A 26,483-nucleotide genomic window follows, 5' to 3' on the forward strand; every position below is an offset into this window, starting at 1 on the left:
CATTCACTGCATAGGCAAACACAATGAGAGACCCACTTCCTAATAATGGGAACCTTGTTTTCAGGAGGCCCTCTGACCTCCACATATCTTCCAAGGGGCATTGGAGTGCGTCCAAATTTTTGGCAACCCTTGCATTCACTGCATAGGCCAACACTATGGGGACCCACTTCCTAATAATGGGAACATTTTTTTTAAGGAGGCCCTCCTCCACGTCTCTTACAAGGGGCATTGGAGAAGGTCCAAATTTTTGGTATCCCTTGTATTCACTGCATAAGCAAATAGTAAGGGAGACCCACTTCCTAATAATGGGAACATTGTTTTCAGGAGGCCGTCCTCTAAGTCTCTTCAATGTGGTATTGGAGTGCATCCAAATTTTTAAAGGGGCATTGGAGTGCATCCAAATTTTGGGCAGACCTGCCACTCACTGCATACGCAATAACAGTATAGGAGACCCACTCTTTAGTAATGGGAACAGCAAAGCATAGCTGGCTGATTGCTCTCTAAGAATAGCGAGGGCCGACTGCTGGCCCTTTTAGAATAGTAAAGGCCGCCTGATGGTCCTATAAAAATAGGCTTTGTGACTTTCATAGTCCCTGCTTCATAAATGAAACAGGATGTGTCTGATCATGTCTCAAACACAACATGGCCACATAAGGTTGTAAAATGTTAAAATGACATTTCCCGGTGAATTCATTTGTCACGGTTGAAAGCAATGCAAAAGTGCAAAAATGCATCAAAAACACTACGTGTGAACATAGCCCATGGTGTGGAGGAGTATTTTTGTTCTTGGTTATTTATTTTGCCTTATATACAAGTCATTAACCTGGAAAGGATGTTCCGTAACATATTTCCCAGGAAAATCCATTTTGGTTTCGTTTTTGTATGCTTTTTTGTAAGTCCGTAAAAGTGGCGTAATACCTCTGACAACATTGTTGACAGCAGTGACCTGGGAGTCAGAAATGCTTCCAAGAGTCTTCCCCATGCTGTTCCCATGTCATTTGAGCACTGTTCCCATCAATTTGGGCAATTTTTAGGCCCTCTGCAGACCACCGGTGGTAGCCATCTGAAAAATGCTCCAGTTTCCCATAGACTTACATTGGGCTCGTTGCTCGGGTTGAGCACCCGAGTATTCCAATATGCTCGACCCGAGCATCGAGCACCCGAGCATTTTAATGCTCACCCATCACTAGTTGTGATGTCATTTTCCTGGTGATTTAAATAAACTGGAAGCAAATGGTTGTCAGCTGTAATGGCAAAAATTGTGTTTGATATTGTTTTATCTCTTTATATGTTAGTTTTTAACATTTGCTGGGCTAAATGTTTTACATATTTTGTCATGGGTAGTCGAATTTTGCCTACATTTTTTTTAGTGGGTGTTTTTGGGTTAAAACATGGCAAAGACAAAGTCAAATTTATCACCACATGTCAGGAAGCTTATTATTCTGAATCAAGTGTAACATATATTAAAGAAAGAAAAAGAAGCTTACGGAGCAGCTGAAAAACCTAGAAGTGGACAACCATGAAAAACTTCTCACAGAATTGATCACATTATTTAGAAAAAGGTGGTGGCAATGTCATGGTTGGGTGCTGCTTTTCTGCATCTGCCATTGGCCCACTGCATAGAATTTATGGAAATATGAATGCTATCATGTACAAGGATATACCGGAGAATGTAATGCTGCCCTATGGTAAAACCAAAGTAGGCACGGTGTGGAAATTCCAGCAAGAAAATGATCCTAAGCACACATCCAATTTAGTAAAAAATAAGTTAGCAAAGAAAAATGTTTGCCTGTTGCAATGACCATGCCAATCACCTGATTTAAATCCTATAGAGCACCTTTGGGATAAGTTAGGGCGATGAGTTGGGGCCCATACTCATAGCAATGAAGATGAATTGTTTGCAGATTTGCAAATGGCATGGAGCAAGATCCCTCCAGATGTCTTGAATACCCTATTGGTTTCAATGCCCCATCGGTGTGGTGCAGTAATTAAAGCAAAAGGTTATGCTATAAAATACTTATGGCATTGCAAGCAATGAATTACTCTATATGTTGTGATCAATAAATAGTATATGCAAAACTTTTGTCAGTCAGCTTTCCTTAATTAAATGACCATACCTATATTCAAAAGCATTTTGTTTAAAATTAAGGTCTTACATGATGACAACTTCATGCACTTTCAATTCATCACTAGGGAAAAGGCATCACAACAACGAGACAGAAGTAATCATAATCAGACTTTAAAAAAATGCAAAACTTATATATATATATATATATATATATATATATATACAGTACAGACCAAAAGTTTGGACACACCTTCTCATTTAATGATTTTTCTGCATTTTCATGACTATGAAAATTGTACATACACACTGAAGGCATCAAAACTATGAATTAACACATGTGGAATTATATACTTAACAAAAAAGTGTTAAACAACTGAAAATATGTCTTATATTCAAGGTTCTTCAAAGTAGCCACCTTTTGCTTTGATGACTGCTTTGCACACTCTTGGCATTCTCTTGACGAGCTTCAAGAGGTGGTCACTGGAAATGGTCTTCCAACAATCTTGAAGGAGTTCCCAGAGATGCTTACCACAGCTCACCCCAAACCATCTCGATTTGGTTCAGGTGTGTTGACTGTGGAGGCCAGGTCATTTGGCGTAGCACCCCATCACTCTCCTTCTTGTTCAAATAGCCCTTACACAGCCTGGAAGAGTGTTTGGGGTCATTATCCTGTTGAAAAATAAATGATGGTCCAACTAAACGCAAACCGGATGGAATAGCATGCCGCTGGAAGATGCTGTGGTAGCCATGCTGGTTCAGTATGCCTTCAATTTTGAATAAATCCCCAACAGTGTCACCAGAAGAGCACCCCCACACCATCACACCTCCTCCTCCATGCTTCATAGTGGGAACCAGGCAAGTAGAGTCCATCCGTTCACCTTTTCTGCGTCACACAAAGACATGGTGGTTGGAACCAAAGATCTCAAATTTGGACTCATCAGACCAAAGCACAAATTTCCACTGGTCTAATGTCCATTCCTTGTGTTCTTTAGCCCAAACAAGTCTCTTATGCTTGTTGCCTGTCCTTAGCCGTGACTTCCTTGCAGCTTTTTTACCATGAAGGCCTGCTGCACAAAGTCTCCTCTTAACAGTTGTTGTAGAGATGTGTCTGCTGCTAGAACTCTGTGTGGCATTGACCTGCTCTCTAATCTGAGCTGCTGTTAACCTGCGATTTCTGAGGCTGGTGACTCGGATAAACTTATCCTCAGAAGCAGAGGTGACTCTTGGTCTTCCTTTCCTGGGGCGATCCTCATGTGAGCCAGTTTCTTTGTAGCGCTTGATGGTTTTTGCAACTGCACTTGGGGACACTTTGATAGTTTGCCCAATTTTTCAGACTGACTGACCTTCATTTCTTAAAGTAATGATGGCCACTCATTTTTCTTTACTTAGCTGCTTTTTTGGTATATGCATATACACTACCGTTCAAAAGTTTGGGGTCATTTAGAAATTTCATTTTTTTTTAAAGAAAAGCACATTTTTTTTCAATGAAGCTAACATTAAATGAATCTGAAATATACATTGTTAATGGGGTAAATGACTATGCTAGCTGCAAACATCTTGTTTTTATTGCAATATCTACATAGGTATATAGAGTTCCATTTCCAACAACCACCACTCCAGTGTTTTTATGGTACATTGTGTTTGCTAACTGTGTAAGAAGGCTAATGGATGTTTAGAAAGCCCTAGAAAACCCTTGCACAAGTATGTTAGCCCAGCTGAAAACTGTTTGGCTGATTTGAGAAGCTATAAAATTGACCTTCCTTTTAGCTAGTTGAGTATCTGAGAATCTGGAGCATTACATTTGTTTGTTCTAAGAAACTCTCAAAATGGCCAGAAAAAGTGAACTTTCATGTGAAACTCGACAGTCTATTCTTGTTCTTAAAAATGAAGGCTATTACATGCGAGAAATTGCCAAGAAACTGAAGATTTCCTACAACAGTGTGTACTACTCCCTTCAGAGGAGAGCACAAACAGGCTCTAACCAGAGTAGAAAGAGAAGTGGGAGGCCCCGCTGCACAACTGAGCAACAAGACAAGTACTTTAGAGTCTCTAGTTTGAGAAATCGACGCCTCACAGCTCCTCAACTGGCAGCTTCATTAAATAGTACACGCAAAACGCCAGTGTCAACGTCTACAGTGAAGAGGAGAATCCAGGATGCTGGCCTTCAGGGCAAAGTGGCAAAGAAAACCCCATATCTGAGACTGGCTAATAAAAGGAAAATATTATTATGGGCAAAAGAACACAGACATTGGACAGAGGAAGATTGGAAAAAAGTTTTATGGACAGACTAATCAAAGTTTGAGGTGTTTGTACCACACAGAAGAACATTTGTGAGATGCAGAACAACTGAAAAGATGCTGGAATAGTGTCTGATGCCATCTGTCAAGCATGGTGGAGGTAATGTGATGGTCTGGGGTTGCTTTGGTGCTGGTAAAGTGGGAGATTTGTACAAGGTAAATGGAATTTTGAATAAGGAAGGCTATCACTCCATTTTGCAACGCCATGCCATACCCTGTGGACAGCGCTTGATTGGAGCCAATTTCATCCTACAACAGGACAATGACAACAGGACAATGACCCAAAGCACACCTCCAAATTATGCATTAACTATTTAAGGAAGAAGCAGGTAATTGGTATTCTATCTATAATGCAGTGGCCAGCGCAGTCACCAGATCTCAACCCCATAGAGCTGTTGTGGGAGCAGCTTGATTGTATGGGCAAAAAGTGCTCATCAAGCCAATCCAACTTGTGGGAGGGGCTTCAGGAAGCATGAGGTGAAATTTCTCAAGATTACCTCAGCAAATTAACAGCTAGAATGCCAAAGGTCTGCAATGATGTAATTGCTGCAAAGGGAGCTTTCTTTGACGAAAGCAAAGTTCGAAGGAGAAAATTATTCAAAGAAAAATCATTATTTCTAACCTTGTCAATGTCTGGACTATATTTTCTATTCATTTTGCAACTCATTTGATAAATAAAAGTATGAGTTTTCATGGAAAGCACAAGATTGTCTGGGTGACCCCAAACTATATATATACATATATATATATATATATATATATATATATATATATATATATATATATATACATATTCAGTATATATATGTTCTTTTATAAAAATATATTACATATAAAGAGAGATATTTGTATAAGCCTGTATCTTATAGTAACAGTATCATTCTGTATAGTCAGTCTTGCTGAAGTACAAACTATGGCAATAAAGCAGTAGGTGACAAAAAATCAAACCAAAACCTTCATAAGTTATAACCTTGTTGGACTGTGAAAATACTTCAGTTATTTGCTCTAATAGTATTGAGGTAGGATCAAATTGTGTTGAATTCAATTTGGTCACATTTCTCTACAATGTGATTTTAAACCTTTGCAGTTGAAGAATTTTTCACTATTTTATTCTGTGTGGTTTGGGCATTCAATTTATTTTTCAGGTACAGTAGCAATGCTTAAAGGATTTGAATATTTCCAGTTGATATTTTATAAGGGTACATGTGAGTAACTTATTTTTTTAAATAAAGTTTAAACTAAGAATTATCATTATGATTATGCATCCTGCTTTCCAATGAAAATACAATACAGAAGTGGGTGATTTTTGTAGATTGCATGTTTTTATTCATATTTTTATGTCATAGATCAGACATTACAGTTGATCATGCAGATTACACAACTAGTAGCACACTTTTATATTATAGGAGATCACAGTTCAGCCTGATTATATACTACAAATATATTAATTTATTTATGTGAATATAGTGGGAAGGATAATCATACTTTTACCACTGCAAGCAGCGAATTACAAGCTTTACAATAGATGTGAAAATGCAGTCTGGGATAAATAATCCGATGGAGGATTCAGTCAAAGAGGAAAACACTAGGATTGCTTAATTAAGGAGGATCTGTCAATAAGTTAAAAGTGGCCAGTTTTTGCACATATCTTTTTCTTGCTACTCCCTTAAAAAGTAACTGTCATTTTAATTTTTACTTAAAAATCAATAGTACATGTGAAAATATGAAACTTTTTCAAATATTTTATCATAGAAATCTACTTCTTTCTCTTCCAGAATTGATTATCCATTATCAAAATTCACAATTCTGGGGTAAAAATTGTATTCAGTGAATACAGTATTTCCCATTACTGAGATAGGAGACGAGAGCTGCTACTGATAAGATTCTATGTAGATAGGAGGAGGAGGAGGAGGGTGGAGCTAGGGAGTAGAGATGAGCGAACATGTTAGGAAAACGTTTGTTTTGTTCAAATTCGGCACGAATGTTGCTCATTCGGAATCGTGTTCGGGTTCCCGTGCCTTTTGCGCAAACATCGTCATCGTCTGTGCAATACGGCAGCCGGCGATACAATGACAGGAACGCGATCTGCACTGCCGCGTGAGAAAATTCTCACGCAGCAGTGGTGCCTTAAGTGAGGTCACCGGAGCTCTCAGCTGATTGAACTCCTGAGACCTCACTCACTGCAGCTCAGCGCTGTACGCTGACAGAGGAGTGATTACACTCCTTTAAGTGTGTAGCCGGCTGTCTTGTAGAGCAGTCACTTCAGTGACTGCTGATGTGACTGTCCTACAAATGATCACCATGGGACACTCAGGATTATGTCCTCACGGTGGACAGGTGAGAGATATGGTTGTTTTTTATTTTTGTTTTTTTTAGATATGACAAAGGTTTCAGCGGATTAGGCATTAGGTGAGTACCGTATTTTTCTGACTATAAGACACACCGAACCATAAAACGCACTTGGGTTTTAGAGGAGGAAAATAGGGGAAAAAAATGTAAACAAAAAATGTGGTCACGATGCCCTGTTAAGGGGGAGAGGGTCTGCTGCTGACACTGTTATAAGGGTAATATCCCCTAATTCTGTTCTAATAGCCCACATTCTGGTATGCATGGCACCCCTCTTCCTGCTATGCTTGGCACCCTTCACCCTGGTATGCAAGGCCCCCCACATCCTAGTATGCTTGGCACCCCTCATCCTGGTATGCATGTCACCCCTCATCCTGGTATGCATGGCACCCCCACATCCTGGTATGCCTGGCACACCCACATCCTGGTATGCCTGGCACACCCACATCCTGGTATGTCTGGCAGCGCCACATCCTGGTATGCCTGGCACCCCCACATCCTGGTATGCCTGGCACCTCCACATCCTGTTATGCCTGGCACCCCCACATCCTGGTATGCCTGGCAGCCCCACATCCTGGTATGCCTAGCACCCTCACATCCTGGTATGCCTGGCACCCCCACATCCTGGTATGCCTGGCAGCCACACATCCTGGTATGCCTGGCAGCCCCACATCCTGGTATGCCAGGCACCCCCACATCCTGGTATGCCTGGCACCCCCACATCCTGGCATGCCTGGCACCTCCATCTCCATTACACAAAAAAATAAACACTACTGCTCACCTTTCTTCTTCTCTCCTCCAGCGCTGTGTCCTCCTCTGCCTCCAGCACAGATGTCCCTGTGTGAGCCGCGCATGACGCGCGCTTACACAGGGAGATGCTGTTCCGGAAGAGTCACTGCTCCCCACGCTGGGATTGTGTGCGTGGGTAGCAGTGATTGCATGCTCCTTGATAGAAGGTGCACACTGGAGCCGCAGCATGGCTCCTGCTGCAGGGCGGTTGCGTCTGCCCGCTATGAAAGAGCATGAATATTCACCCCCTTTCCAATCCCATGGACGTGGAGAGGGGGTGAATATTCATGCTCTTTAGTAGCGGGCACAAATGACTGCCAAGCGCTGCAGGAGCCGCTCTGCAGCTACACTGTATGCCCGTGATTAAGGACAATGAATATTCACTTCTCCCCACACCCATGGGCATGGGGAGCAGTGAATATTCATTTTCTTAAGCAGCAGGGACAGTGTAGGCTGCAGTAGCCGCTGCTGCCTCCTGTACCCCGCTCCTCCGCCGCTGTTCACCCCCCCATAACCCCACCACCCACAGCAACAAGACAGTATAGAATAGAAGGTTCGGACTATAAGACGGACCCCCCACTTTCCTCCAAAATTTGGAGGAAAAAAGTGCATCTTATAGTCCGAAAAATACGATATATGGTGTTTTTTATTTTTAAATAAATTATTAAAACTATGTGGACTTTTATTTCTAAACCTTACTATGGGGTTAGTGATGGGGGCATCTTATAGAGGCCTCTCCATTACAAACCTGGGATTCATGTCAGCTGCCAATCCAAATCCCCACTGCACTAGGGCAAGTGGGGAGAGCGAGGCTAAGCACAAGATTTTGCACATCCTATGAATGTGCCTTTTTTGGGGCAGCTGAGGTCTGATATTATTAGCCTCAGAGGGGGCCAGGATCCATGGCCCTTCCCTGGCTAACAATATCTGCTCACAGCTGTCTGTTTAGCCTTTGCTGGTTAGATTTTATAGGGGTACCCTGTGTCAATTTTTTTCTGGGGTCCCCCTGTTATCTAGCTATTAAAGGCTAAGCAAACATCTGTAAGCTGTTATTACTAGCCAGGCAACATCTTTGGCTAATGGACCCTTCCCTGGCTAGTAATATCAACCCCCAGTGGTCGGCTTTCCCTCTGCTGGTTATGAATATGATGTGGGAGCCCAAGCAATTTTTTTAAATTTAATTCTTCATTTTATTTCATCTAAAAGAAATCACATGCCTACTGTGCTTGTTTTTGACGCTGCGTAAACTCACCCACAACATGTCAATTTCTGTAGCAGAGACACTAGTCTCCGCTGCAGATGATGACCAATTGAAATGTCATTAGATGCGGTGGATCTGCATGTACAGACAAAACAAGTGCAGCATTGTAACGCAGCTATTTGGATGCAGCAAAATACTCACCCGGGGTCCGACAGTACTCCAAGAGTTAAAGCAATGTCCCACATTTCTTATTTCAAATATCTTCAGGGTATGTGCACATGATCAGGCTATTGCAGTGCTTTGGACGCAGTGTATTTTCGCTGCGTCCAAAGCGCTGCATCCGATCCCGCAGGTAAATTTGCTTGTGTTCATTGAATACGTGAGAAGTTACAGCACCCTATCTATTCTGTGGGTGGAATTTCTGTTGCGCAGACAGATCTCGCCGCTGGTGAGTTTACACGGCAGCTAATAGAAGCACAGTGGGCATGGGATTTATATGAATCCCATCCACTTTGCTTCTATTGTACAATGCAGCTATTTGGATGCAGTGAAGATGAGCTGCGTCCAAACTGCTGCTGGAACAGATCTTGGGCACATACTCTTATTTAGCTCTTAAGAGCATTCATTGCTGTACAAAAACACATGCAAAAACACACCAAAAACACATTTTTTCTGCAGCGAAGTGACTGATAAACATGAAGTGTCATGCACATGTTGAATATTTTTTGACTTGCAGATTTGGTGCAGAAAATAACTTTCAGCATGTCAATTCTCTGTGTTTTTGCTGTGTTTTTTGCCTGTGTTTTTTCAGTGCATTCAATAGGTGAAAAATGCAGGCAAAACGCACCAAAAGTGAAAATGCAAAATAATCTTCAACATGTGAATTCTCTGTTGCGTTTTCACCCGTTGAATGCACTGAAACAACGCATGCAAAAAACAAGACAAAATCGAGGTAAAATTATGGCAAAAAAGCAGGCAAAAAAAACAGCAAAATTGTGGCAAAAACACAGGCATAATCGCAGAAAAAACGCAGCCAAAATGTTTGTGACAGCACTGGAAACCAGGGATGTTCGGGGCTCAGTTCCGGTTCGCGTAAAGGCTCAGAGGCCAGAACACAAACCTTTTTGGATTTTTGAGTTTAGTCAACGAACCCAAACATCAAAAGGTTTGCTCTTCTCTACTAGGGAGTAGAGATGAGCGGTGTTCGACTAGAACTGTTCGCCAATCTCAAATTCGAGCTGTTTTGGGCGGTGTTCGAGTCTTTCGACGAACGCGAATGATTTGCAAAAAATTCGGCTGTTCGAGGTTATGTTCGATAACTGTTCGTGCACCAAAAGCATGTCCTGCATGTCTGGCGCTATTTAGAGCACCAATCATGCTGGGAATAGTGTTTTCATGCACCGTCTCTTTAAAAAAGCCGGCCGGCAATTCAGCATCGGTACCCGACAATTTATAACAGAAAGAATAGAGCATCACACATAGATTAGATAGATAGAAACATGTCAGTCACATATATAAGAACTACAGTGATAGTGTTGCTTACTGTACTTGTCATTTAGTGTTAAAGGATTTATTAAAAAAAATATTAGTGTTTTCATGCACCGTCTCTTTAAAAAAGCAGGCGGCAATTCAGCATCAGTACCCGACAATTTATAACAGAAACAATAGAGCATCACACATAGATTAGATAGATAGAAAAATGTCAGTCACATATATAAGAAGTACAGTGATAGTGTTGAGTACTGTACTTGTCATTTAGTGTTAAAATAAAGGATTTATTAAAAAAAAATTGGCGTGGGGTTCCCCGTAATTTTAGTCTCTAGCGGAGGTTAGGATGATGTTGCTTTATTATTTTACTTTTATTGCAGGAGATCGTTGACTTTAGCTGGAATGGGCGTGATGATAAGTATGGTTTAATTTAGAACAATAAAGAATTGTGTCTTTATTTCAATTAAAGGACTTTATTCTGGGTGTTTGTATTTTTTTGTAACTTTGACTATGGGGTTAATAATGGGGGTTTCTTATAGACGTCTCTCCATTACTAACCTGGGCTAGATGTCAGCAGTCATTATAAGCTGACATCAACCCCAACCCTTTTACCACACTGCCACTGCTACTGGGCAGTGGGAAGAGCGAGGCTAAGTGCCAGAGTTGGCGCAACCTATGGATGCGCCATTTCTGGGGCAGCTGACGGCTGGTGTTTCTAGCCTGGGAGGGGGCCAATATTCATGGCACCCTTCCTGGGCTATTAATATCAGCCCCCAGCTGTCTGCCTAGCATTGCTAGCTATTAAAATAGGGGGGACCCCACGTAATTTTTTTTGCGGGTCCCCCATTTTAATAGCTAGTAAAGGCTAGGTATTCAGCTGGGGACTGATATTAGTAGCCTGGGAAGCTCCTTGGGTATTACCCCATTCCCAGGCTTCAAAGATCTGCCCAGCCGTCTGCTTAACCTCCGCTAGAGACTAAAATTACGGGGAACCCCACGCCAATTTTTTTTTAATAAATCCTTTATTTTAACACTAAATGACAAGTACAGTACTCAACACTATCACTGTACTTCTTATATATGTGACTGACATTTTTCTATCTATCTAATCTATGTGTGATGCTCTATTCTTTCTGTTATAAATTGTCGGGTACTGATGCTGAATTGCCGCCTGCTTTTTTAAAGGGACGGTGCATGAAAACACTAATATTTTTTTTAATAAATCCTTTAACACTAAATGACAAGTACAGTAACCAACACTGTCACTGTACTTATTATATATGTGACTGACATGTTTCTATCTATCTAATCTTTGTGTGATGCTCTATTCCTTCTTGTCTAAATTGTCGGGTACCGGTGTATGCCGCTGATGAATTGCCGCCGGCTTTTTTAAAGAGAGTGTCTTCTGAGCAGTTTGTTAGCTTTTGTACACCTTTGAAGGTGTTTTCTATGTGTTTCTATGTGTTTTTGTTTGCCTGCCACTGGTATTAACGGTGTTCGACGGTGTTCTAAGGTGTTCGACGAACAGTTCCACAAACATCCCGGTGTTCGACGAACCGAACCGAACCAGAACACTACGGGGGTGGCTCAACACTGCTAGGGAGGAGCTCTGCATCTAACTTCTCTCTCCTTCTTTCTACATAGAATCTTATAATAAGCAGCTGTCATCTCCTCTCAGTAATGGGAAAGTCTGTCTTTCTAAACATTTTACACTAATTTCTGTAAATTTATACACATGCATTCAAGTATAAAACCCATACTACACTAACCTGTTTCAGATTCGACAGAAAAATATGGTTGTCCCTCAAGAATGCTGTAAATAACTTTGGCACTGTTTCCATAAGAAGGATCATCTGCATCAGCAGCAGTTACTTGAACTACAAAAGTACCTGTGATTAAAGAAAAAAATGCATTATTTACCCCAATATCATATACATTTGATAAATAAACAATAAATAATTATGAATCATTCATCCAGTGTTAAGTTTCCAGAGTGGAGTTTTTTTTAAATAAATTACTACTGTCATATGAAAATTTGTATTATTTTTACATATGAGTTCATTCGTTATAATAGTGGTAGTATAGGAACAGGATACAGTCAGATTTTTTACATGCAGAGTTTTTTCTGTAATAATTTATCTAATATACTCTAGTGGTGTTGGTATTTGTCTTCCCAGTGGAGTTGGTGCGAATTGGTTCACAGGACCAACTTATTTGGCTTTGTCAGTAAATCTGTGTCCGCAGGAATGGAGCCCTGAGAACCGCCTCCTATCTAACAGCATCCTTTGCTCCTCTATTGATTAGCCAACCTGTTGTGAAGTCATCTTTGCATCATGAGACACATGTGATGGAGACATGCCAGCTAATCAGATGAAGAGCTGTGGATTGTGGGAGGAAAGACGTGATACTCAGCGCCCTTATGCAGCATCCACAGATTATTAGTATTGCCAATGATAAATTTACGAATCTATTTGCATCAACTCTATTTTCTTGTTAACTTATTGTTTATTGGTCAAGGTGATGATTTGAAAAACAGGTTTAACCCTTTAAGAACAGGTTGCTTTTTGCTTTTTTCTCCTATCTTTGTTTCTAGAGCAATAACTTTTTTTATTTTTCCAACAACATAGCCGTGTGAGGGCCTGTTTCTGTAGGACACGTTTTATTTTGGATATGAAAAGTGGTAAAAAAAAAACCAAGTTTAGCAAAGTAGCAAAAACATCACAATTTTGCAAATGTTTTTTTATTTACAGCTTTCAGTTTACGGTAAAAATTATATGATTTTCCAGGTCAATACTATCACGAACATACCAAGCATGCATAGTTTTTTTTATTTAACTGGTGAAAACAATTCTGAAATTTGTAAAAAAAAAAATCACTTGTGACACCTTTTTCTGAGAGCTATTAACGTTTTCAATTTTGGAGCTGAAAAAAATCAATGTTTTTATTGATATAATTTTGGAGTAGCTATGATGATTTGATCGCCTCTTGTTACAATTTTTGTGTTGCTGTGGCAGCCAAAAAACACAATTCTGACGTTTTTGTGTTTTTTTCTCTCGTTATATCATTTACCGATCGGATTCATTTAATTCATATTTTAATAGATGGGACTTTTACGAATGCAGCAATATCTGACATATGTACAAGTAATTTTTTTATTTCTTTATATTTAATGGGGGAAGGAGGTGATTTCATCTTTTATACATTTTTTTCATATTTTTTAAAACATTTTTTTTAACTTTTTACTGTACTTGTTTGAACCTGTGATCATCCTATGCCTTATGCTATATACAGCAATTCCTTAATATTGTTTTATATAGCAAAAATCATGATCTCCTATAAAAGCCAGCCATTTGCTGCCTTTAACAGGAGTACCATCATTACGGGCACAGGTGTTTTCAGCAGACCCCTGGCCATTATAGCAACTCATCAGTGACCCCCAATCTTGAGAGCACCTAATGGTGCATAGAATGCCGAGCCCCCTTGCTGGTGAGCTGTAAATGCCGCTGTCACAGATTGACAGCGCCATTTGATAGGTTAACAGTTGTGGATGGAGCTCTACTGCACTCAAGGCTGCTAGTGGCACATGATGTCTAATTGTTAAAGCCATCATCTGACGGCAAAGATGCGGGCCGGCATATAACCTACCCTTTACTTCATATATTGTTAAGGGGTAAAGCTGAAATAGCTATATTGGTTTCTATATGGAGACTGTATCTACATAAATGAAATAAATCGCATAAACAGTTTCCAATATTCACCCAAATAGATAAGTTCCACTCTACAAAGATGCTTTATGTCCTTTATGTTCACATCTTAAAAGATATGCTGCTAAATATGGAAGCAAAATAAATAAAATAATGCACAAATACATAAAAATACATACATACACCTTTATCTACAAGTTTGCAATCATTTATTTCAACTAATGCAAAATAATTAATATTTTGAGGGCAGAGAAAAGTACACGGGTCATACAATCCTTATTTTATCTATAGAGACCCGATTCTTTAGAGTGTTCATTTCTTTTTGATTGTCAGTTCTTGATTTATATGCGATAGTCTATCAGTATATGAATTGCTTGGAGACATTACACAGTTTGTGTTGAGAAAAGTGGAGACATTATACAGTTTATGGTCTTTATAAATGTGAATTTAGTCAAACAATGGTATACTTTTCTCAATATGGGTTTATAATATCAAGATTTTTTTCCGGATGAATCCATGCTTATAAATCATTAGCTGTCTAGATCGTTAACTTTTTTTTAGGACATACAATTTATTTATACTTGCCTGCTATTATTCTCTGCACTGCAACTCCTTTTATCTGATTTTATGTATTGATGTAACGTTTGTTGTTTAATTTGATTCAATAAAGATTAATTGATTATTTTAATATTGTAACGGAAAACTTCCATTGGCTTACAGTATATGAATTAATAGAGTGCATTGTATGTAGTTTATAATTTTTTTGTTTTCTTACAATGTATTATATATTAGAAGTTATGTTCTACGGTATTAACCCTTTTTTAGTTAGTCTATAGTATATAGGCGTACTAAACATACTCTACCATTTCACTAAAACATTCTTTATCTTCTACAAGTTAATATTATTTACTTCTTTAAAAAAAGAAAACTTTTTGCACTTTATAAACAGTCAAACAGTTATTGTATTGTTTATTTATATGCTATTTTGAAGACCTATTTTCTGGATATAACAATGTAGTGTAAAATGTTAAAAGGGGATTTTGTATTTTATCCTTTATTGGCTTTTATAGAGGAAATTCGGCTCTGTAATAATAAATTTGCCGGTCAGCAAAAAGCTTATGAGGTAAGTTCTGACAATTTGCTCATTTTAAGTTTCATCTCCAGGTTACTATATAAATGCAATTGTAGATTATGCATTAAAAATACATTATTTTCATCATCCTTTATCAATAAAACTAAATGGAAAAATGAACCAAAAAGAGACCTAAAATATAAGATATAAAAAATAGCTTGTACTTCTACACAATATCCTTTGCTCTGATCTTTTCCTGTGATGGTGACCTTTGATCCGAGGACCAAAAATATGATTACTTCAAAGTGAGTGCCCTTTCTTTTTTTATTTAACCTTTCTACTCCTCTCTCAGTGTTCAGCTGATACTCTTGATGTTATATAGCTCAGAATTTGCAAGTGATTATAGTACTCTGTGATGCCACCATAAATTCATTACCGCAGTGTTCTAAAATCTTAAATAAAATATTAAAAAAGTCAAAAGGTCAAAATAATTTGCCTGTAAGGTTAAGTTTCACAATAATTCTCAGTCTTTACATTATTTCAAGCATGTCAAAAATATTTTCATGTGCAAAAACATTTTTGTAGGTCATATCCTTATATCATTAACACAACATAAACAACAAAATATCAAGCAAGATACTATTTGTAGATACTTCATTATCACTTTGAATGAATATGAATAATTTTAAAATGATCTAATTCAACAAAAGTATTCATATATGAATGCTTCGGACGGAATATAAACGAGAAGCCTTCACTAGAAGTACTTTAAAAGAGTTGTCCACATTTGAGGACAATTTGTTTTTTTTTAACTTAAATGCATATAGTCAGAGCTAAAATTATTTTTTTAATGAATTAAATTTAATTAAGTTTCATTAAAATTTTTGCATTGTATGTCTCCAATAGTCTTAATGTATATTGCTCTCTGTAGAATGAGTAAACAGAATATTAATTGACCTCGATTTAATGTTTGACAGAAAAGTCTCTATATCTTTTATCTGTATTTTCTGAGCTCCGTTCAATGATTATGACTAGTATTGAGCGAGTATGTTCTATTAACCCTTTCACCGAGAATGCTCGGGTCGAGCTCCGAGTATTTACAGCTGCTCGGTGATAAGGTTGAATCGCTCCCTTGTGCATGATTTGCAACTGTTTGACAGTTTTATTACATGTGAGGAATGTGTAAGAAATAGACATTCCTCGCATGTAATAAAGTTGTCAAACAGTTGCAAATCATGCACACGGGAGCGATTTAACCTTATCACTGAGCAGCTATAAATAATCGGAGCTCGGCCCGAGCATACTCGGACAGAACATACTCGCTCAACCCTAATTATGACCACAGGACATATGAAAGTTGAATTCACATGGAGATAGTCTGTAAAAGTGAAGCAATACAATTTTTTTAATTAAAATATTTGCAAAACTGATTTTTAGTGCAAGTACATGCATTTCAGTAACAACATGTTGTCAAAGGTGGATTCATCCCTGAATGTACAGTACAGACCAAAAGTTTGGACACACCTTCTCATTTAAAGATTTTTCTGTATTTTCATGACTATGAAAATTGTACATTCACACTGAAGGCATAAAAACTATGAATTAACACATGTGGAATTATATACTTAACAAAAAAGTGTGAAACAACTGAAAATATGTCTTATATTCTAGGTTCTTCAAAGTAGCCACCTTTTGCTTTGATGACTGCTTTGCACACTCTTGGCATTCTCTCGCTGAGCTTCAAGAGGTAGTCACCGGAAATGGTCTTCCAACAATCTTGAAGGAGTTCCCAGAGATGCTTAGCACTTGTTGGCCCCTTTGCCTTCACTCTGCGGTCCAGCTCACCCCAAACCATCTCGATTGGGTTCAGGTCTGGTGACTGTGGAGGCCAGGTCATCTGGCGTAGCACCCCATCACTCTCCTTCTTGGTCAAATAGCCCTTACACAGCCTGGAGGTGTGTTTGGGGTCATTGTCCTGTTGAAAAATAAATGATGGTCCAACTAAACGCAAACCGGATGGAATAGCATGCCACTGCAAGATGCTGTGGTAGCCATGCTGGTTCAGTATGCCTTCAATTTTGAATAAATCCCCAACAGTGTCACCAGCAAAGCACCCCCACACCATCACACCTCCTCCTCCATGCTTCACGGTGGGAACCAGGCATGTAGAGTCCATCCGTTCACCTTTTCTGCATCGCACAAACACACGGTGGTTGGAACCAAATATCTCAAATTTGGACTCATCAGCCCAAAGCACAGATTTCCACTGGTCTAATGTCCATTCCTTGTGTTCTTTAGCCCAAACAAGTCTCTTCTGCTTGTTGCCTGTCCTTAGCAGTGGTTTCCTAGCAGCTATTTTACCATGAAGGCCTGCTGCACAAAGTCTCCTCTTAACAGTTGTTGAAGAGATGTGTCTGCTGCTAGAACTCTGTGTGGCATTGACCTGGTCTCTAATCTGATATGCTGTTAACCTGCGATTTCTGAGGCTGGTGACTCGGATAAACTTATCCTCAGAAGCAGAGGTGACTCTTGGTCTTCCTTTCCTGGGGCGGTCCTCATGTGAGCCAGTTTCTTTGTAGCGCTTGATGGTTTTTGCAACTGCACTTGGGGACACTTTCAAAGTTTTCCCAATTCTTCGGAGTGACTGACCTTCATTTCTTAAAGTAATGATGGCCACTCGTTTTTCATTACTTAGCTGCTTTTCTCTTGTCATAAAACAAATTCTAACAGTCTATTCAGTAGGACAGTCAGCTGTGTATCCACCAGACTTCTGCACAACACAACTGATGGTCCCAACCCCATTTATAAAGCAAGAAATCCCACTTATTAAACCTGACAGGGCACACCTGTGAAGTGAAAACCATTTCCAGTGACTACCTCTTGAAGCTCATCAAGAGAATGCCAAGAGTGTGCAAAGCAGTCATCAAAGCAAAAGGTGGCTACTTTGAAGAACCTAGAATATAAGACATATTTTCAGTTGTTTCACACTTTTTTGTTAAGTATATAATTCCACATGTGTTAATTCATAGTTTTGATGCCTTCAGTGTGAATGCACAATTTTCATAGTCATGAAAATACAGAAAAATCTTTAAATGAGAAGGTGTGTACAAACTTTTGGTCTGTACTGTATATGCTGCTAGAAACTAAAATTTCCTGTACAAGTAAATCCAGTGTTCTAGAACACACAGGCATAGTAGACATAGAGTGTTCTACTTAAGTTACTTGAAAGATGCTTCCTCTTAGTGATCTCCGAAATAGGACTGTTTGTAAGGCCTGATGTTTATACTATTTTGTGCTTAAAAATAATATCAGCAAATAGGGCAATGAAGGAGCTAAACAGCAGAAAAAAAGGGCAAATAGGGTCTTATCCAGTTTCAATTTGAGAAATTAATAAAGGTTATGCTAACCTAGTAAACTTGAGTTCATACAACAATGTCAAAGCATAGAAGTACAGCTCCTGCAGGTCCACGGGTCCTCTGACTGGTACAAAGTGTATATATGGGAATAAAAGTGGAAGTTTCGCGCTGCCGGTGGGTAGAATGCAGATCCACAATACATAAGCATGTTTGCGGTTTTTCTTAGACATGTTTCAAAGATTGTAATCTTCTTCTTCAGGACATAACCACCTATATGGTTCAGGTTTTCTGAAGAAAAAGTATTAAAACTTGGAAATGTGTCTAATAGAAACTGCAGACTTATCCTTGTGTATCCTGGATCTTCATTCTACCCACCAGCAGCTCTAAACATCCACGTTTTTTTCACTTATTTTCAGTAATTAGGGCAAGACATATTTGTTTATTCTTATGTCTTTAAAAATGTATAGACTCTGAACAAGATGCATATCAAAAGGTGGCCTGTGGTTATTGTGCAAGTTTACTAAAATATTTTACTGCATATGCAAGAGTAATATTTAATGCCATACAGTTATGTTCAGTAGACCAACTACACTATACACTGTGTGCTGAATTATTAGGCAAATGAGTATTTTGATCACATGATACTTTTTATACATGTTGTCCTACTCCAAGCTGCATAGGCTTGAGAGCCAAGTACCAATTAAGTAAATCTGGTGATGTGCATCTCTGTAATGAGGAGGGGTGTTGACTAATGACTAGTGTTGAGCCACCCCCGTAGTGTTCGAGTTCGGTTCGGTTCGTCGAACACCCGTGTGTTCGCCGAACTGTTCGTCGAACTGTTCGTCGAACACCTTCGAACACCGTTAAAACCAATGGCAGGCAAACAAAAACACATAGAAACACATAGAAAACACCTTCAAAGGTGTCCAAAAGCTGACAAACTGCTCAGAAGACACAACTAACACATGGAAAAGTGACAAGTACATATAGTCATGCGAAAAGAAAAGAGGTGGAGGAGTAAAAGGAGGGGGAGACACAGATATAGGCATGTCATGCCCTTCTAAAATCCAAAAAGTGAGAAGCCGAGACGGCCAGTCCGCTCCTGCCCGTGCCACCTCCGTGTCGCCGGGTTTGTGCCAGAGCCGCGGTGAACCCTGACGGTCAGCCCCCCTCTCCTAATACTGGTGCCTGTCCGCTGGTGGGTCGAGAGAGCCCCCCTGTGGTGGAGGCAGCTCTAAGCTTTTTAATTTAAATTGTCCCTCTAATTTGAATGAATACACTTTAAATCCATTTACAAGGATCTATTGGAGGGCAAGTCTCATGCCAGCAGCCGCGTAATTCCAGCTCCAGTAGCGTCCACTAAAGCTGCTGCAGTTAAAAAGCTTTTATAAGGATCGAGCTCGGCTGTCCACCGCAAGGCATCCTAGTGCCAGTCCCAGCCCCTATGCCTTGGGGTGCCTCCTGATGCTCTTCACTAAGTATCCCGTGGTCCCGAAGCATTTCCTTTGAAAAAATTAAGTGTCCAAACTACAGGTGGTGTAGCTTGCTTAACAGCCGGGATAATCCGCTGACTAGCAGACACTGCTACTAGGCACAAAGTATTTCCTGGGCTAGATGCAGTTAAAAATTTGTAAGTAGATACTCTCGTTGGATGCTGAGAAAGCATTCCATAGAGTCTCCTGGCACGCCATATATGATTCTCTTAAAAAGCTTGGGGTAGGGGTCTAGGGGACCCTTTTATAGCCAAAATCACGGCCCTGTATCACAATACGTCACCTAGGCTGAAGATAAATGGAACTGTAGCACCGAGGGCTCGGTTGCTACAGATGTATTGCACCTCAACCAGAGGTGTGATATCTCACTCTCAGATAAGGATGGAGTGTGGATCAGGACCCGACACCTGCATGCATTACACCACATTGCCGTGGGGCAGGGCGACCAATATGCCCCTGAGATGGGCACGACAGTCCCTGTCCCTGGCTGGAGTGGGGGGAGGGAACACTGAGGAAGGGGAACCCTGCAGTGCAGGAGCAGGGAGGAAGCAGTTCCTGGGTGCATTGAGAAGGGAGTATAAAAGGTGGGCACCATCTTAGTTCAGTGCAGAGAAGTCTGAGCAGAAGTGGCAGGGAGCAGGGGTTCTGCATGAGCTCTGCTCCGGAGGCGGGCTTAGTAACAGAGGCCCAGGCCTGCAAGAGGGAGAAGGAAGGAAGAGGAGCGGAGAAGGCTCCAGGAACGAGGAATGAAGGGATCCCAGGGGTGCGGACGGGCGAGTCGCCACCGCACGCCCGAATCCACCTGCGTGGAGGGGTCAGGCCAAAGGGGGAGACCGGTCCCCGAACTAGTGGAGGCAGGAAACGACCCTCAGCTAGAAACCGGAGGCTCTGACATTTTATGTGGCGCAGCCCCTTGCTCCACCCGCTAGGAAGGCACCACTTAGGGTCAGGGAAACTGGCGCCAAGTTTACCAAGAGGAGGCCCGAGGCAGCCGGACAGAAGTGTTGGTAAGAAAGGCCAGACAAAGGACACACAAAGGGGGTCCTGTGAAGCGCTCCAAAGTTATCTGGGAGTTGTCTGAGCCCCTCACCTGGTGAGCACAGTACGACGTGGGCAGCCGTTACCTGCAGACGTGGTCTGGATAATAAGAACTGTGAGTAAAGGCCCTGAACTGCATCACTGACTCCGTGTCGTTACTGCTGCTGCCCTGCACCATCACCCCCATCCTCCGCATACACTGCCCTGAGGCTATACTCCTCCCGTGGGGAGTTATGCTACGCTCTGCTGCACCCACAACACCAGCCTTAGCGGTCTGCCCTGTAGCGGCGGTTCACTCTGACCGCAATCCACGGGTGGCGTAGTCGGACATTTAAACATCAAAACCACATAAATAGTTCCGCCACTGGTTTGACCGCCCTGAGCCACGGAACCGGATCGCCGCCACGAAGACTACAACCACCAGCATCCACCAAAAAGGGTCCGGCTCCGGGTGTCCCAAGGCCCAGGGGGTGCGTCAGAACATTTTCATCACCTTTCACAATCACCAATGGGACAAGGCAGGGATGTCCTCTGTCCCCTCTCTTATACATCCTAGTGACGGAGCACCTGCTCTCATCAATTCGCCATAACCCCAATATTAGGTGGATTGAGGTGGGAGGCACCGAGTACAAGTGCTCTCTATTTGCTGATGATGTCCTAGTATATATCACTCAATCACATATATCCATCCCTGCTGTTATGGCTGAAATAGATCACTTTGTTACATGGTCAAATTTTAAAATCAATGCAGCGAAGTCTGAGGCCCTCGATGTCTCCCTCCCTAAATCCATATAGGATTCCATCCAGTCCAACTTTCCCTTTGCCTGGCCCTCACAGGGTATCAAATACTTAGGAATTCCTATTCATAGAGACCTCTCCCATCTATGTTATCTTAATTTTGGGCCCTTTATTGAACAATTCCGTACAGACCACGGTTGGCAAGTTAGAACTGTAAGATTCACTACGTGAACCACTGGTGTTTTGTGGAAAAGCACATGTACACCGCGTTCCAAATTATTATGCAAAAAGTGTTTAGGAGTGATAAGGGAAGAATTTGTTTGTTTGTCAGTTAAACTCATTGATAGTGATGTGTGTCAGGGCTCTTTATATCACTGTAAGCAATTGCAGACACCTGTGCTAATTAGTTTGGCAGGTGTGTCCAATGAAAGGCAAGACTACTTAAGAAGGCTCTCTCACATTATTAAGCAGCCTACATTTTCTGCCAAAATGGGAAAGAAAAAGGATGTGTCGGCTGCTGAGAAGCAACAAATTGTGGAGTGTTTAGGTCAAGGCATGACTACAATCAACATTGTGCGATGATCAGGATGAAGTGTCTTGGCAATCAAGAAGTATGTAGCTGATTCACAGTACACACGTGTGCGTGCTGATAAGGGCAAATTGAGGACTCTTTCCTACAGGCAATTATGTCAGGTTGAAACAGCAGCGGCAAAAAAGCCTTGTCATAGCAGCAGACAAGTTTTTGAAGCTGCTTGTGCCTCCAACGTCCCCCGAACAACAAGATGCAGGGTCCTTCAGAGGTTTGCAGCTGTGCATATGCCATCCTGTCGACCTCCTCTATCCACTTCACACAAGCAGAAACGGCTCCAGTGGGCCAAACATTACATGAAGACTGATTTCAAAACTGTTTTGTTCACGGATGAGTGCCGTGCAGCGCTCTATGGTCCAGATGAATGGAGTGGAGGATGGCTGGTTGATGGACACCCCACGCAAACACGGCTACAGCGCCAACAAGGAGGAGGTGGAGTAATGTTTTGGGCTGGAATCATGGGGAGAGAGATTGTCGGCCCCTTTAGGATCCCTGAAGGCGCTAAAGATGAACTCCATAATGTATGTGGATTTTCTCAAACAGCACTTCCTGCCATGGTTCAAGAAGAAGAACCGTGTATTTCACAGCAAGATCATTTTTCTGCATGATAATGCACCATCTCATGCTGCACATAAAACATCTGCATCTCTGGATGATATGGGCATAAAAGGGGACAAACTTATGGTGTGACCCCCATGCTCCCCTGACCTCTACCCCATTCAGAACCTTTGGAGCATCATTAAAAGGAGTGTCTATGATGGCGGGAGGCAGTTCACATCTAAGCAACAGCTCTGGGAGGGTATTCTGTCCTCATGCAAAACAATTGAAGCAGAAACCATCCAAAACCTGACAAATTCAATGGACGAGAGAGTTCAGAAGCTCCTTTCGAACAAGGGGTCCTATGTGAAAATGTAACATCACCTAGAATAAAGTTTTGAGTTGAAAACTGTTTGATTTCAGTTTCTAACAACCTGCTAATGCTTATAATTTCAAAAATGACCATTTTTTTGGTCTTTATTAAAATGAAAAGGTTGATCGAAAAGTTTGGGGGATCTAAGAGTGTGGCAACCCAGTAGTCATGATTACTTCGAATTCTGACAATATGAGGGTCATGCTGCAGGTAGTGCAGCAAGAAGGCACTTATGTGTCTTGCGCATCTCGGAGCCCCAAAATTATTTTCCGGGCTAGATGCAGCTAAAAATTATTTTTAATTTTAAATCTGGTGAAGCTTATTATAGATGGCCTAATAGGATCAGTGCTGCACACTGCTACAAAGCCCAAATTATTTTCCAGTCAAGATACAGATAAACATGATTAGTAATTTGAAAGCTTAAAACGGTTGGTAGGGTGATTTTAACCAATCATCAAGCTTTTACTCTCCCCAGGATGACACAGGGGTAGAAAAGTCGTTTCGGATCCATGATTTGTTCATCTTTATGAACGTGAGTCTGTCTACATTATCAGTGGAGAGCCGCGTGCGCTTATCTGTCAGCACACCACCAGCAGCGCTGAACACACGTTCAGACAGAACGCTGGCTGCGGGGCATGACAAGATCTCCAAGGCGTAAGTGGCTAGCTCCGGCCATTTATCCAGATTGGAAGCCCAAAAAGAGCAAGGGTCCAGTGACACAGTCGTGGCTTCAATGTTTACTTGGAGATACTCCTGTACCATCGTCTCTAGGCGTTGACTATGTGTCAGACTTCTTGTCTCCTGTGGCCTTGCAAAGGATGGGCTAAAAAAGTGTTGAAATGATTCCGCAAAATTGATGTTACCAGCAGATACTGTGGTTCTGTTACGGTTTGAGTGCTGAACACTTGACGGTCCCACGGTTGGCAAGTTGGAACTGTGAGATTCACTACGTGCACCACTGGTATTTTGTGGAAAAGCACATGTAAGATTCTGCAACAGTCTCTGCTGATACTCCTGCATGCGTGCATCCCTTTCTATGGCAGGAATAATTTCTGCAAATTTACTTTTGTACCGGGGATCTAACAGTGTGGCAACCCAGTAGTCAGGATTATTTCTAATTCTCACAATTTGAGGGTCATGTTGCAGGTAGTGCAGCAAGAAGGCACTCATGTGTGTTGCGCATCCAGGAGCACCAAGTCCCTGTTGTGTTGGTGGCGAGGTAACAATCATGCTTCCTTCCTCTGTCCTCTCCCCCCAACCTCGCACAACAGAAATGTGATCAAGGTCTCCCTCATCTGATGAGTCTTCCATCAGTTCGTCCTCCACTTCTTCCTGGGCTCCTGCACCTTCCTCACTAGTTTGGCTGCTACCATGCGCCCTGGTAAAACCATCTCCCCCACCCTCACATGCCTGCCGCCTTGGTGCTGCCGACCGTCTGGACCTTGCAGATGTTAGCCCTTCCGCATACAACTCCTCCTCCTCTACTTCCTCCACCTCCTCTTGTGCCACCACCTGACTCCGAATTCTGTTTAACATGTGCTCCAGCATGTAAATCACCGGAATAGTCATGCTGATAATGGCATCGTCAGCACTAAACATCTTCGTCGCCATTTCAAAACTGTGCAGAAGGGTGCATAGGTTCCTGATCTGAGACCACTCCTCCAGCGTGATTTGCCCCACCTCTGAATCTCGTTGGCCCAGGCTATACGTCAGAACGTATTGCACCAGGGCTTGTCGGTGCTGCCACAGTCGCTGCAACATGTGCAGAGTTGAATTCCACCGGGTAGGCACATCGCATTTTAGCCGGTGAAGTGGCAGGCCCAACGACTTCTGTAGAGATGTAAGTCGCTGAGCTGCGGGATGCGAACGGCGGAAGTGAGCACACAGCGACCGTGCCCTCTGCAGAAGGCCATCTAGTCTGGGATAGTGGGCTAAAAATTGCTGGACAACCAGGTTCAACACGTGAGCCATACAAGGCACGTGTGTGACATTGCCCCGGCGAAGGGCCGCACCCAGGTTTGCAGCATTGTCGCACACGGCCTTCCCTGGTTTCAGGTCCAGTGGAGACAACCATTCATGAAATTGGTTCTCCAGAGCTGACCACAACTCCTCAGCTGTGTGACTCACATTTCCCAGACATTTCAATGTAAAAACCGCCTGATGACGTTGAGCCCTACTGCCAGCATAGTAAGGAGGTGTGCAGGATCCCTTCTGCGCAGTTAGAAAGCTTGTGGCATGACCAGACAGGCTTTGGGTGCAGGTGGAAGACCGAGAGGAGGTTGAGGAGGCAGAAGCAGTGGAGGAACTTTGACATAAAGAGGATTGACGCACAACTCGTGGGGACGGCAAGACTTGGACAGCAGCCCCTTGTCCTGCTGTCACCATAGTTACCCAGTGCCCAGTCAGCGACATGTAACTCCCCTGTCCATGCCTACTCGTCCAAGTGTCTGTGGTGAAATGCACCCTGTCACACACAGAGTTTTTCAAAGAAGCGGTGATGTTGTGTGCGACATGCTGGTGGAGCGCAGGCACACCTTTCTTTGAGAAGTAGTGCCGACTGGGCATCTGGTACTGGGGCACTGCGACGGACATAAGGTCTCGAAAATCCTCTGTGTCCACCAGGCGGAAAGGCAGCATTTCTGTAGCCAAGAGCTTGCAGATGGTGAAATTCAACCTCTTAGCTTTCTCATGGCTAGGAGGAAATGGTCTTTTACTTGTCCACATCTGAGGGACCGAGGCTGGCTATTGTGCTTAGACGGGGTTGATAAGGGTGTCCCCGGCAAACTGCCGGTCTGTGAGGAAGATGCAGGCGGACATGTTAGGTTGCCTTGATCCAAAGGTGGTGCTATCGATGTCGGACAGCGCTCAACACCAGCTGGTGTTACCACCTACAAAGAAAATGATGACCTGCCAATCACGCTGGCTGTTGCGGGTAAAGAGGTGGCAGGTCTGCGCCCCAAAACAGGTGTGACTGCTGTCCCCCCAGTCACAGAGGATGAAGAGGCCGCGGATGCACAAGACATGGCAGACGGTGATTGGCCCGGCTGGCTAGGCCGCATTGTAGCACACTGAGCTTCCCACTGCAACTTATGCTTCATGTCCATGTGCCGGTTCATGCATGAAGTACTCAAACTATGTATTTTTTGGCCTCTACTTAGCTTTTGCTGACAAATGTTACAGATAACACGAGTTGGGTCATCTTTATCGATCTGAAAAAATGCCCAGGCTATGCAAGGCTTAGCACCCATGCGACCTGAAGAGCCACCACGACTTGTGGTGAGAGGCAGAGTTGTGTTTGAGGATGCAGTTGTTGACGTGCTTCCAGTACTACGTCTCTGTCCAGGAAGGCGCAACCTGACCTCGTCGTCACTAGCATCTTCCTCCACCTCCTCTG

At 42.1% G+C, this 26,483-nt stretch overlaps 1 protein-coding gene across 2 annotated transcripts in view; it reads right to left on the bottom strand.

Annotated features, from left to right (window-relative positions):
* The window catches only part of LOC141265485 (cadherin-10-like), an 847,801-nt gene that overhangs the window by 274,145 nt on the left and 547,173 nt on the right, over window positions 1-26,483 (bottom strand). For both annotated transcript variants that reach the window (XM_073678636.1, XM_073678635.1), the window contains one exon: window positions 11,959-12,078. In XM_073678636.1, coding sequence (XP_073534737.1) covers window positions 11,959-12,078 — 120 coding nt within the window. The remainder of the gene's footprint in view (window positions 1-11,958; window positions 12,079-26,483) is intronic.

This window comes from Phyllobates terribilis, unplaced genomic scaffold (genome assembly GCF_046119375.1).
Source record: "Phyllobates terribilis strain yellow unplaced genomic scaffold, ASM4611937v1 Scaffold_4__5_contigs__length_816908805, whole genome shotgun sequence".
Lineage (NCBI taxonomy): Eukaryota > Metazoa > Chordata > Amphibia > Anura > Dendrobatidae > Phyllobates > Phyllobates terribilis.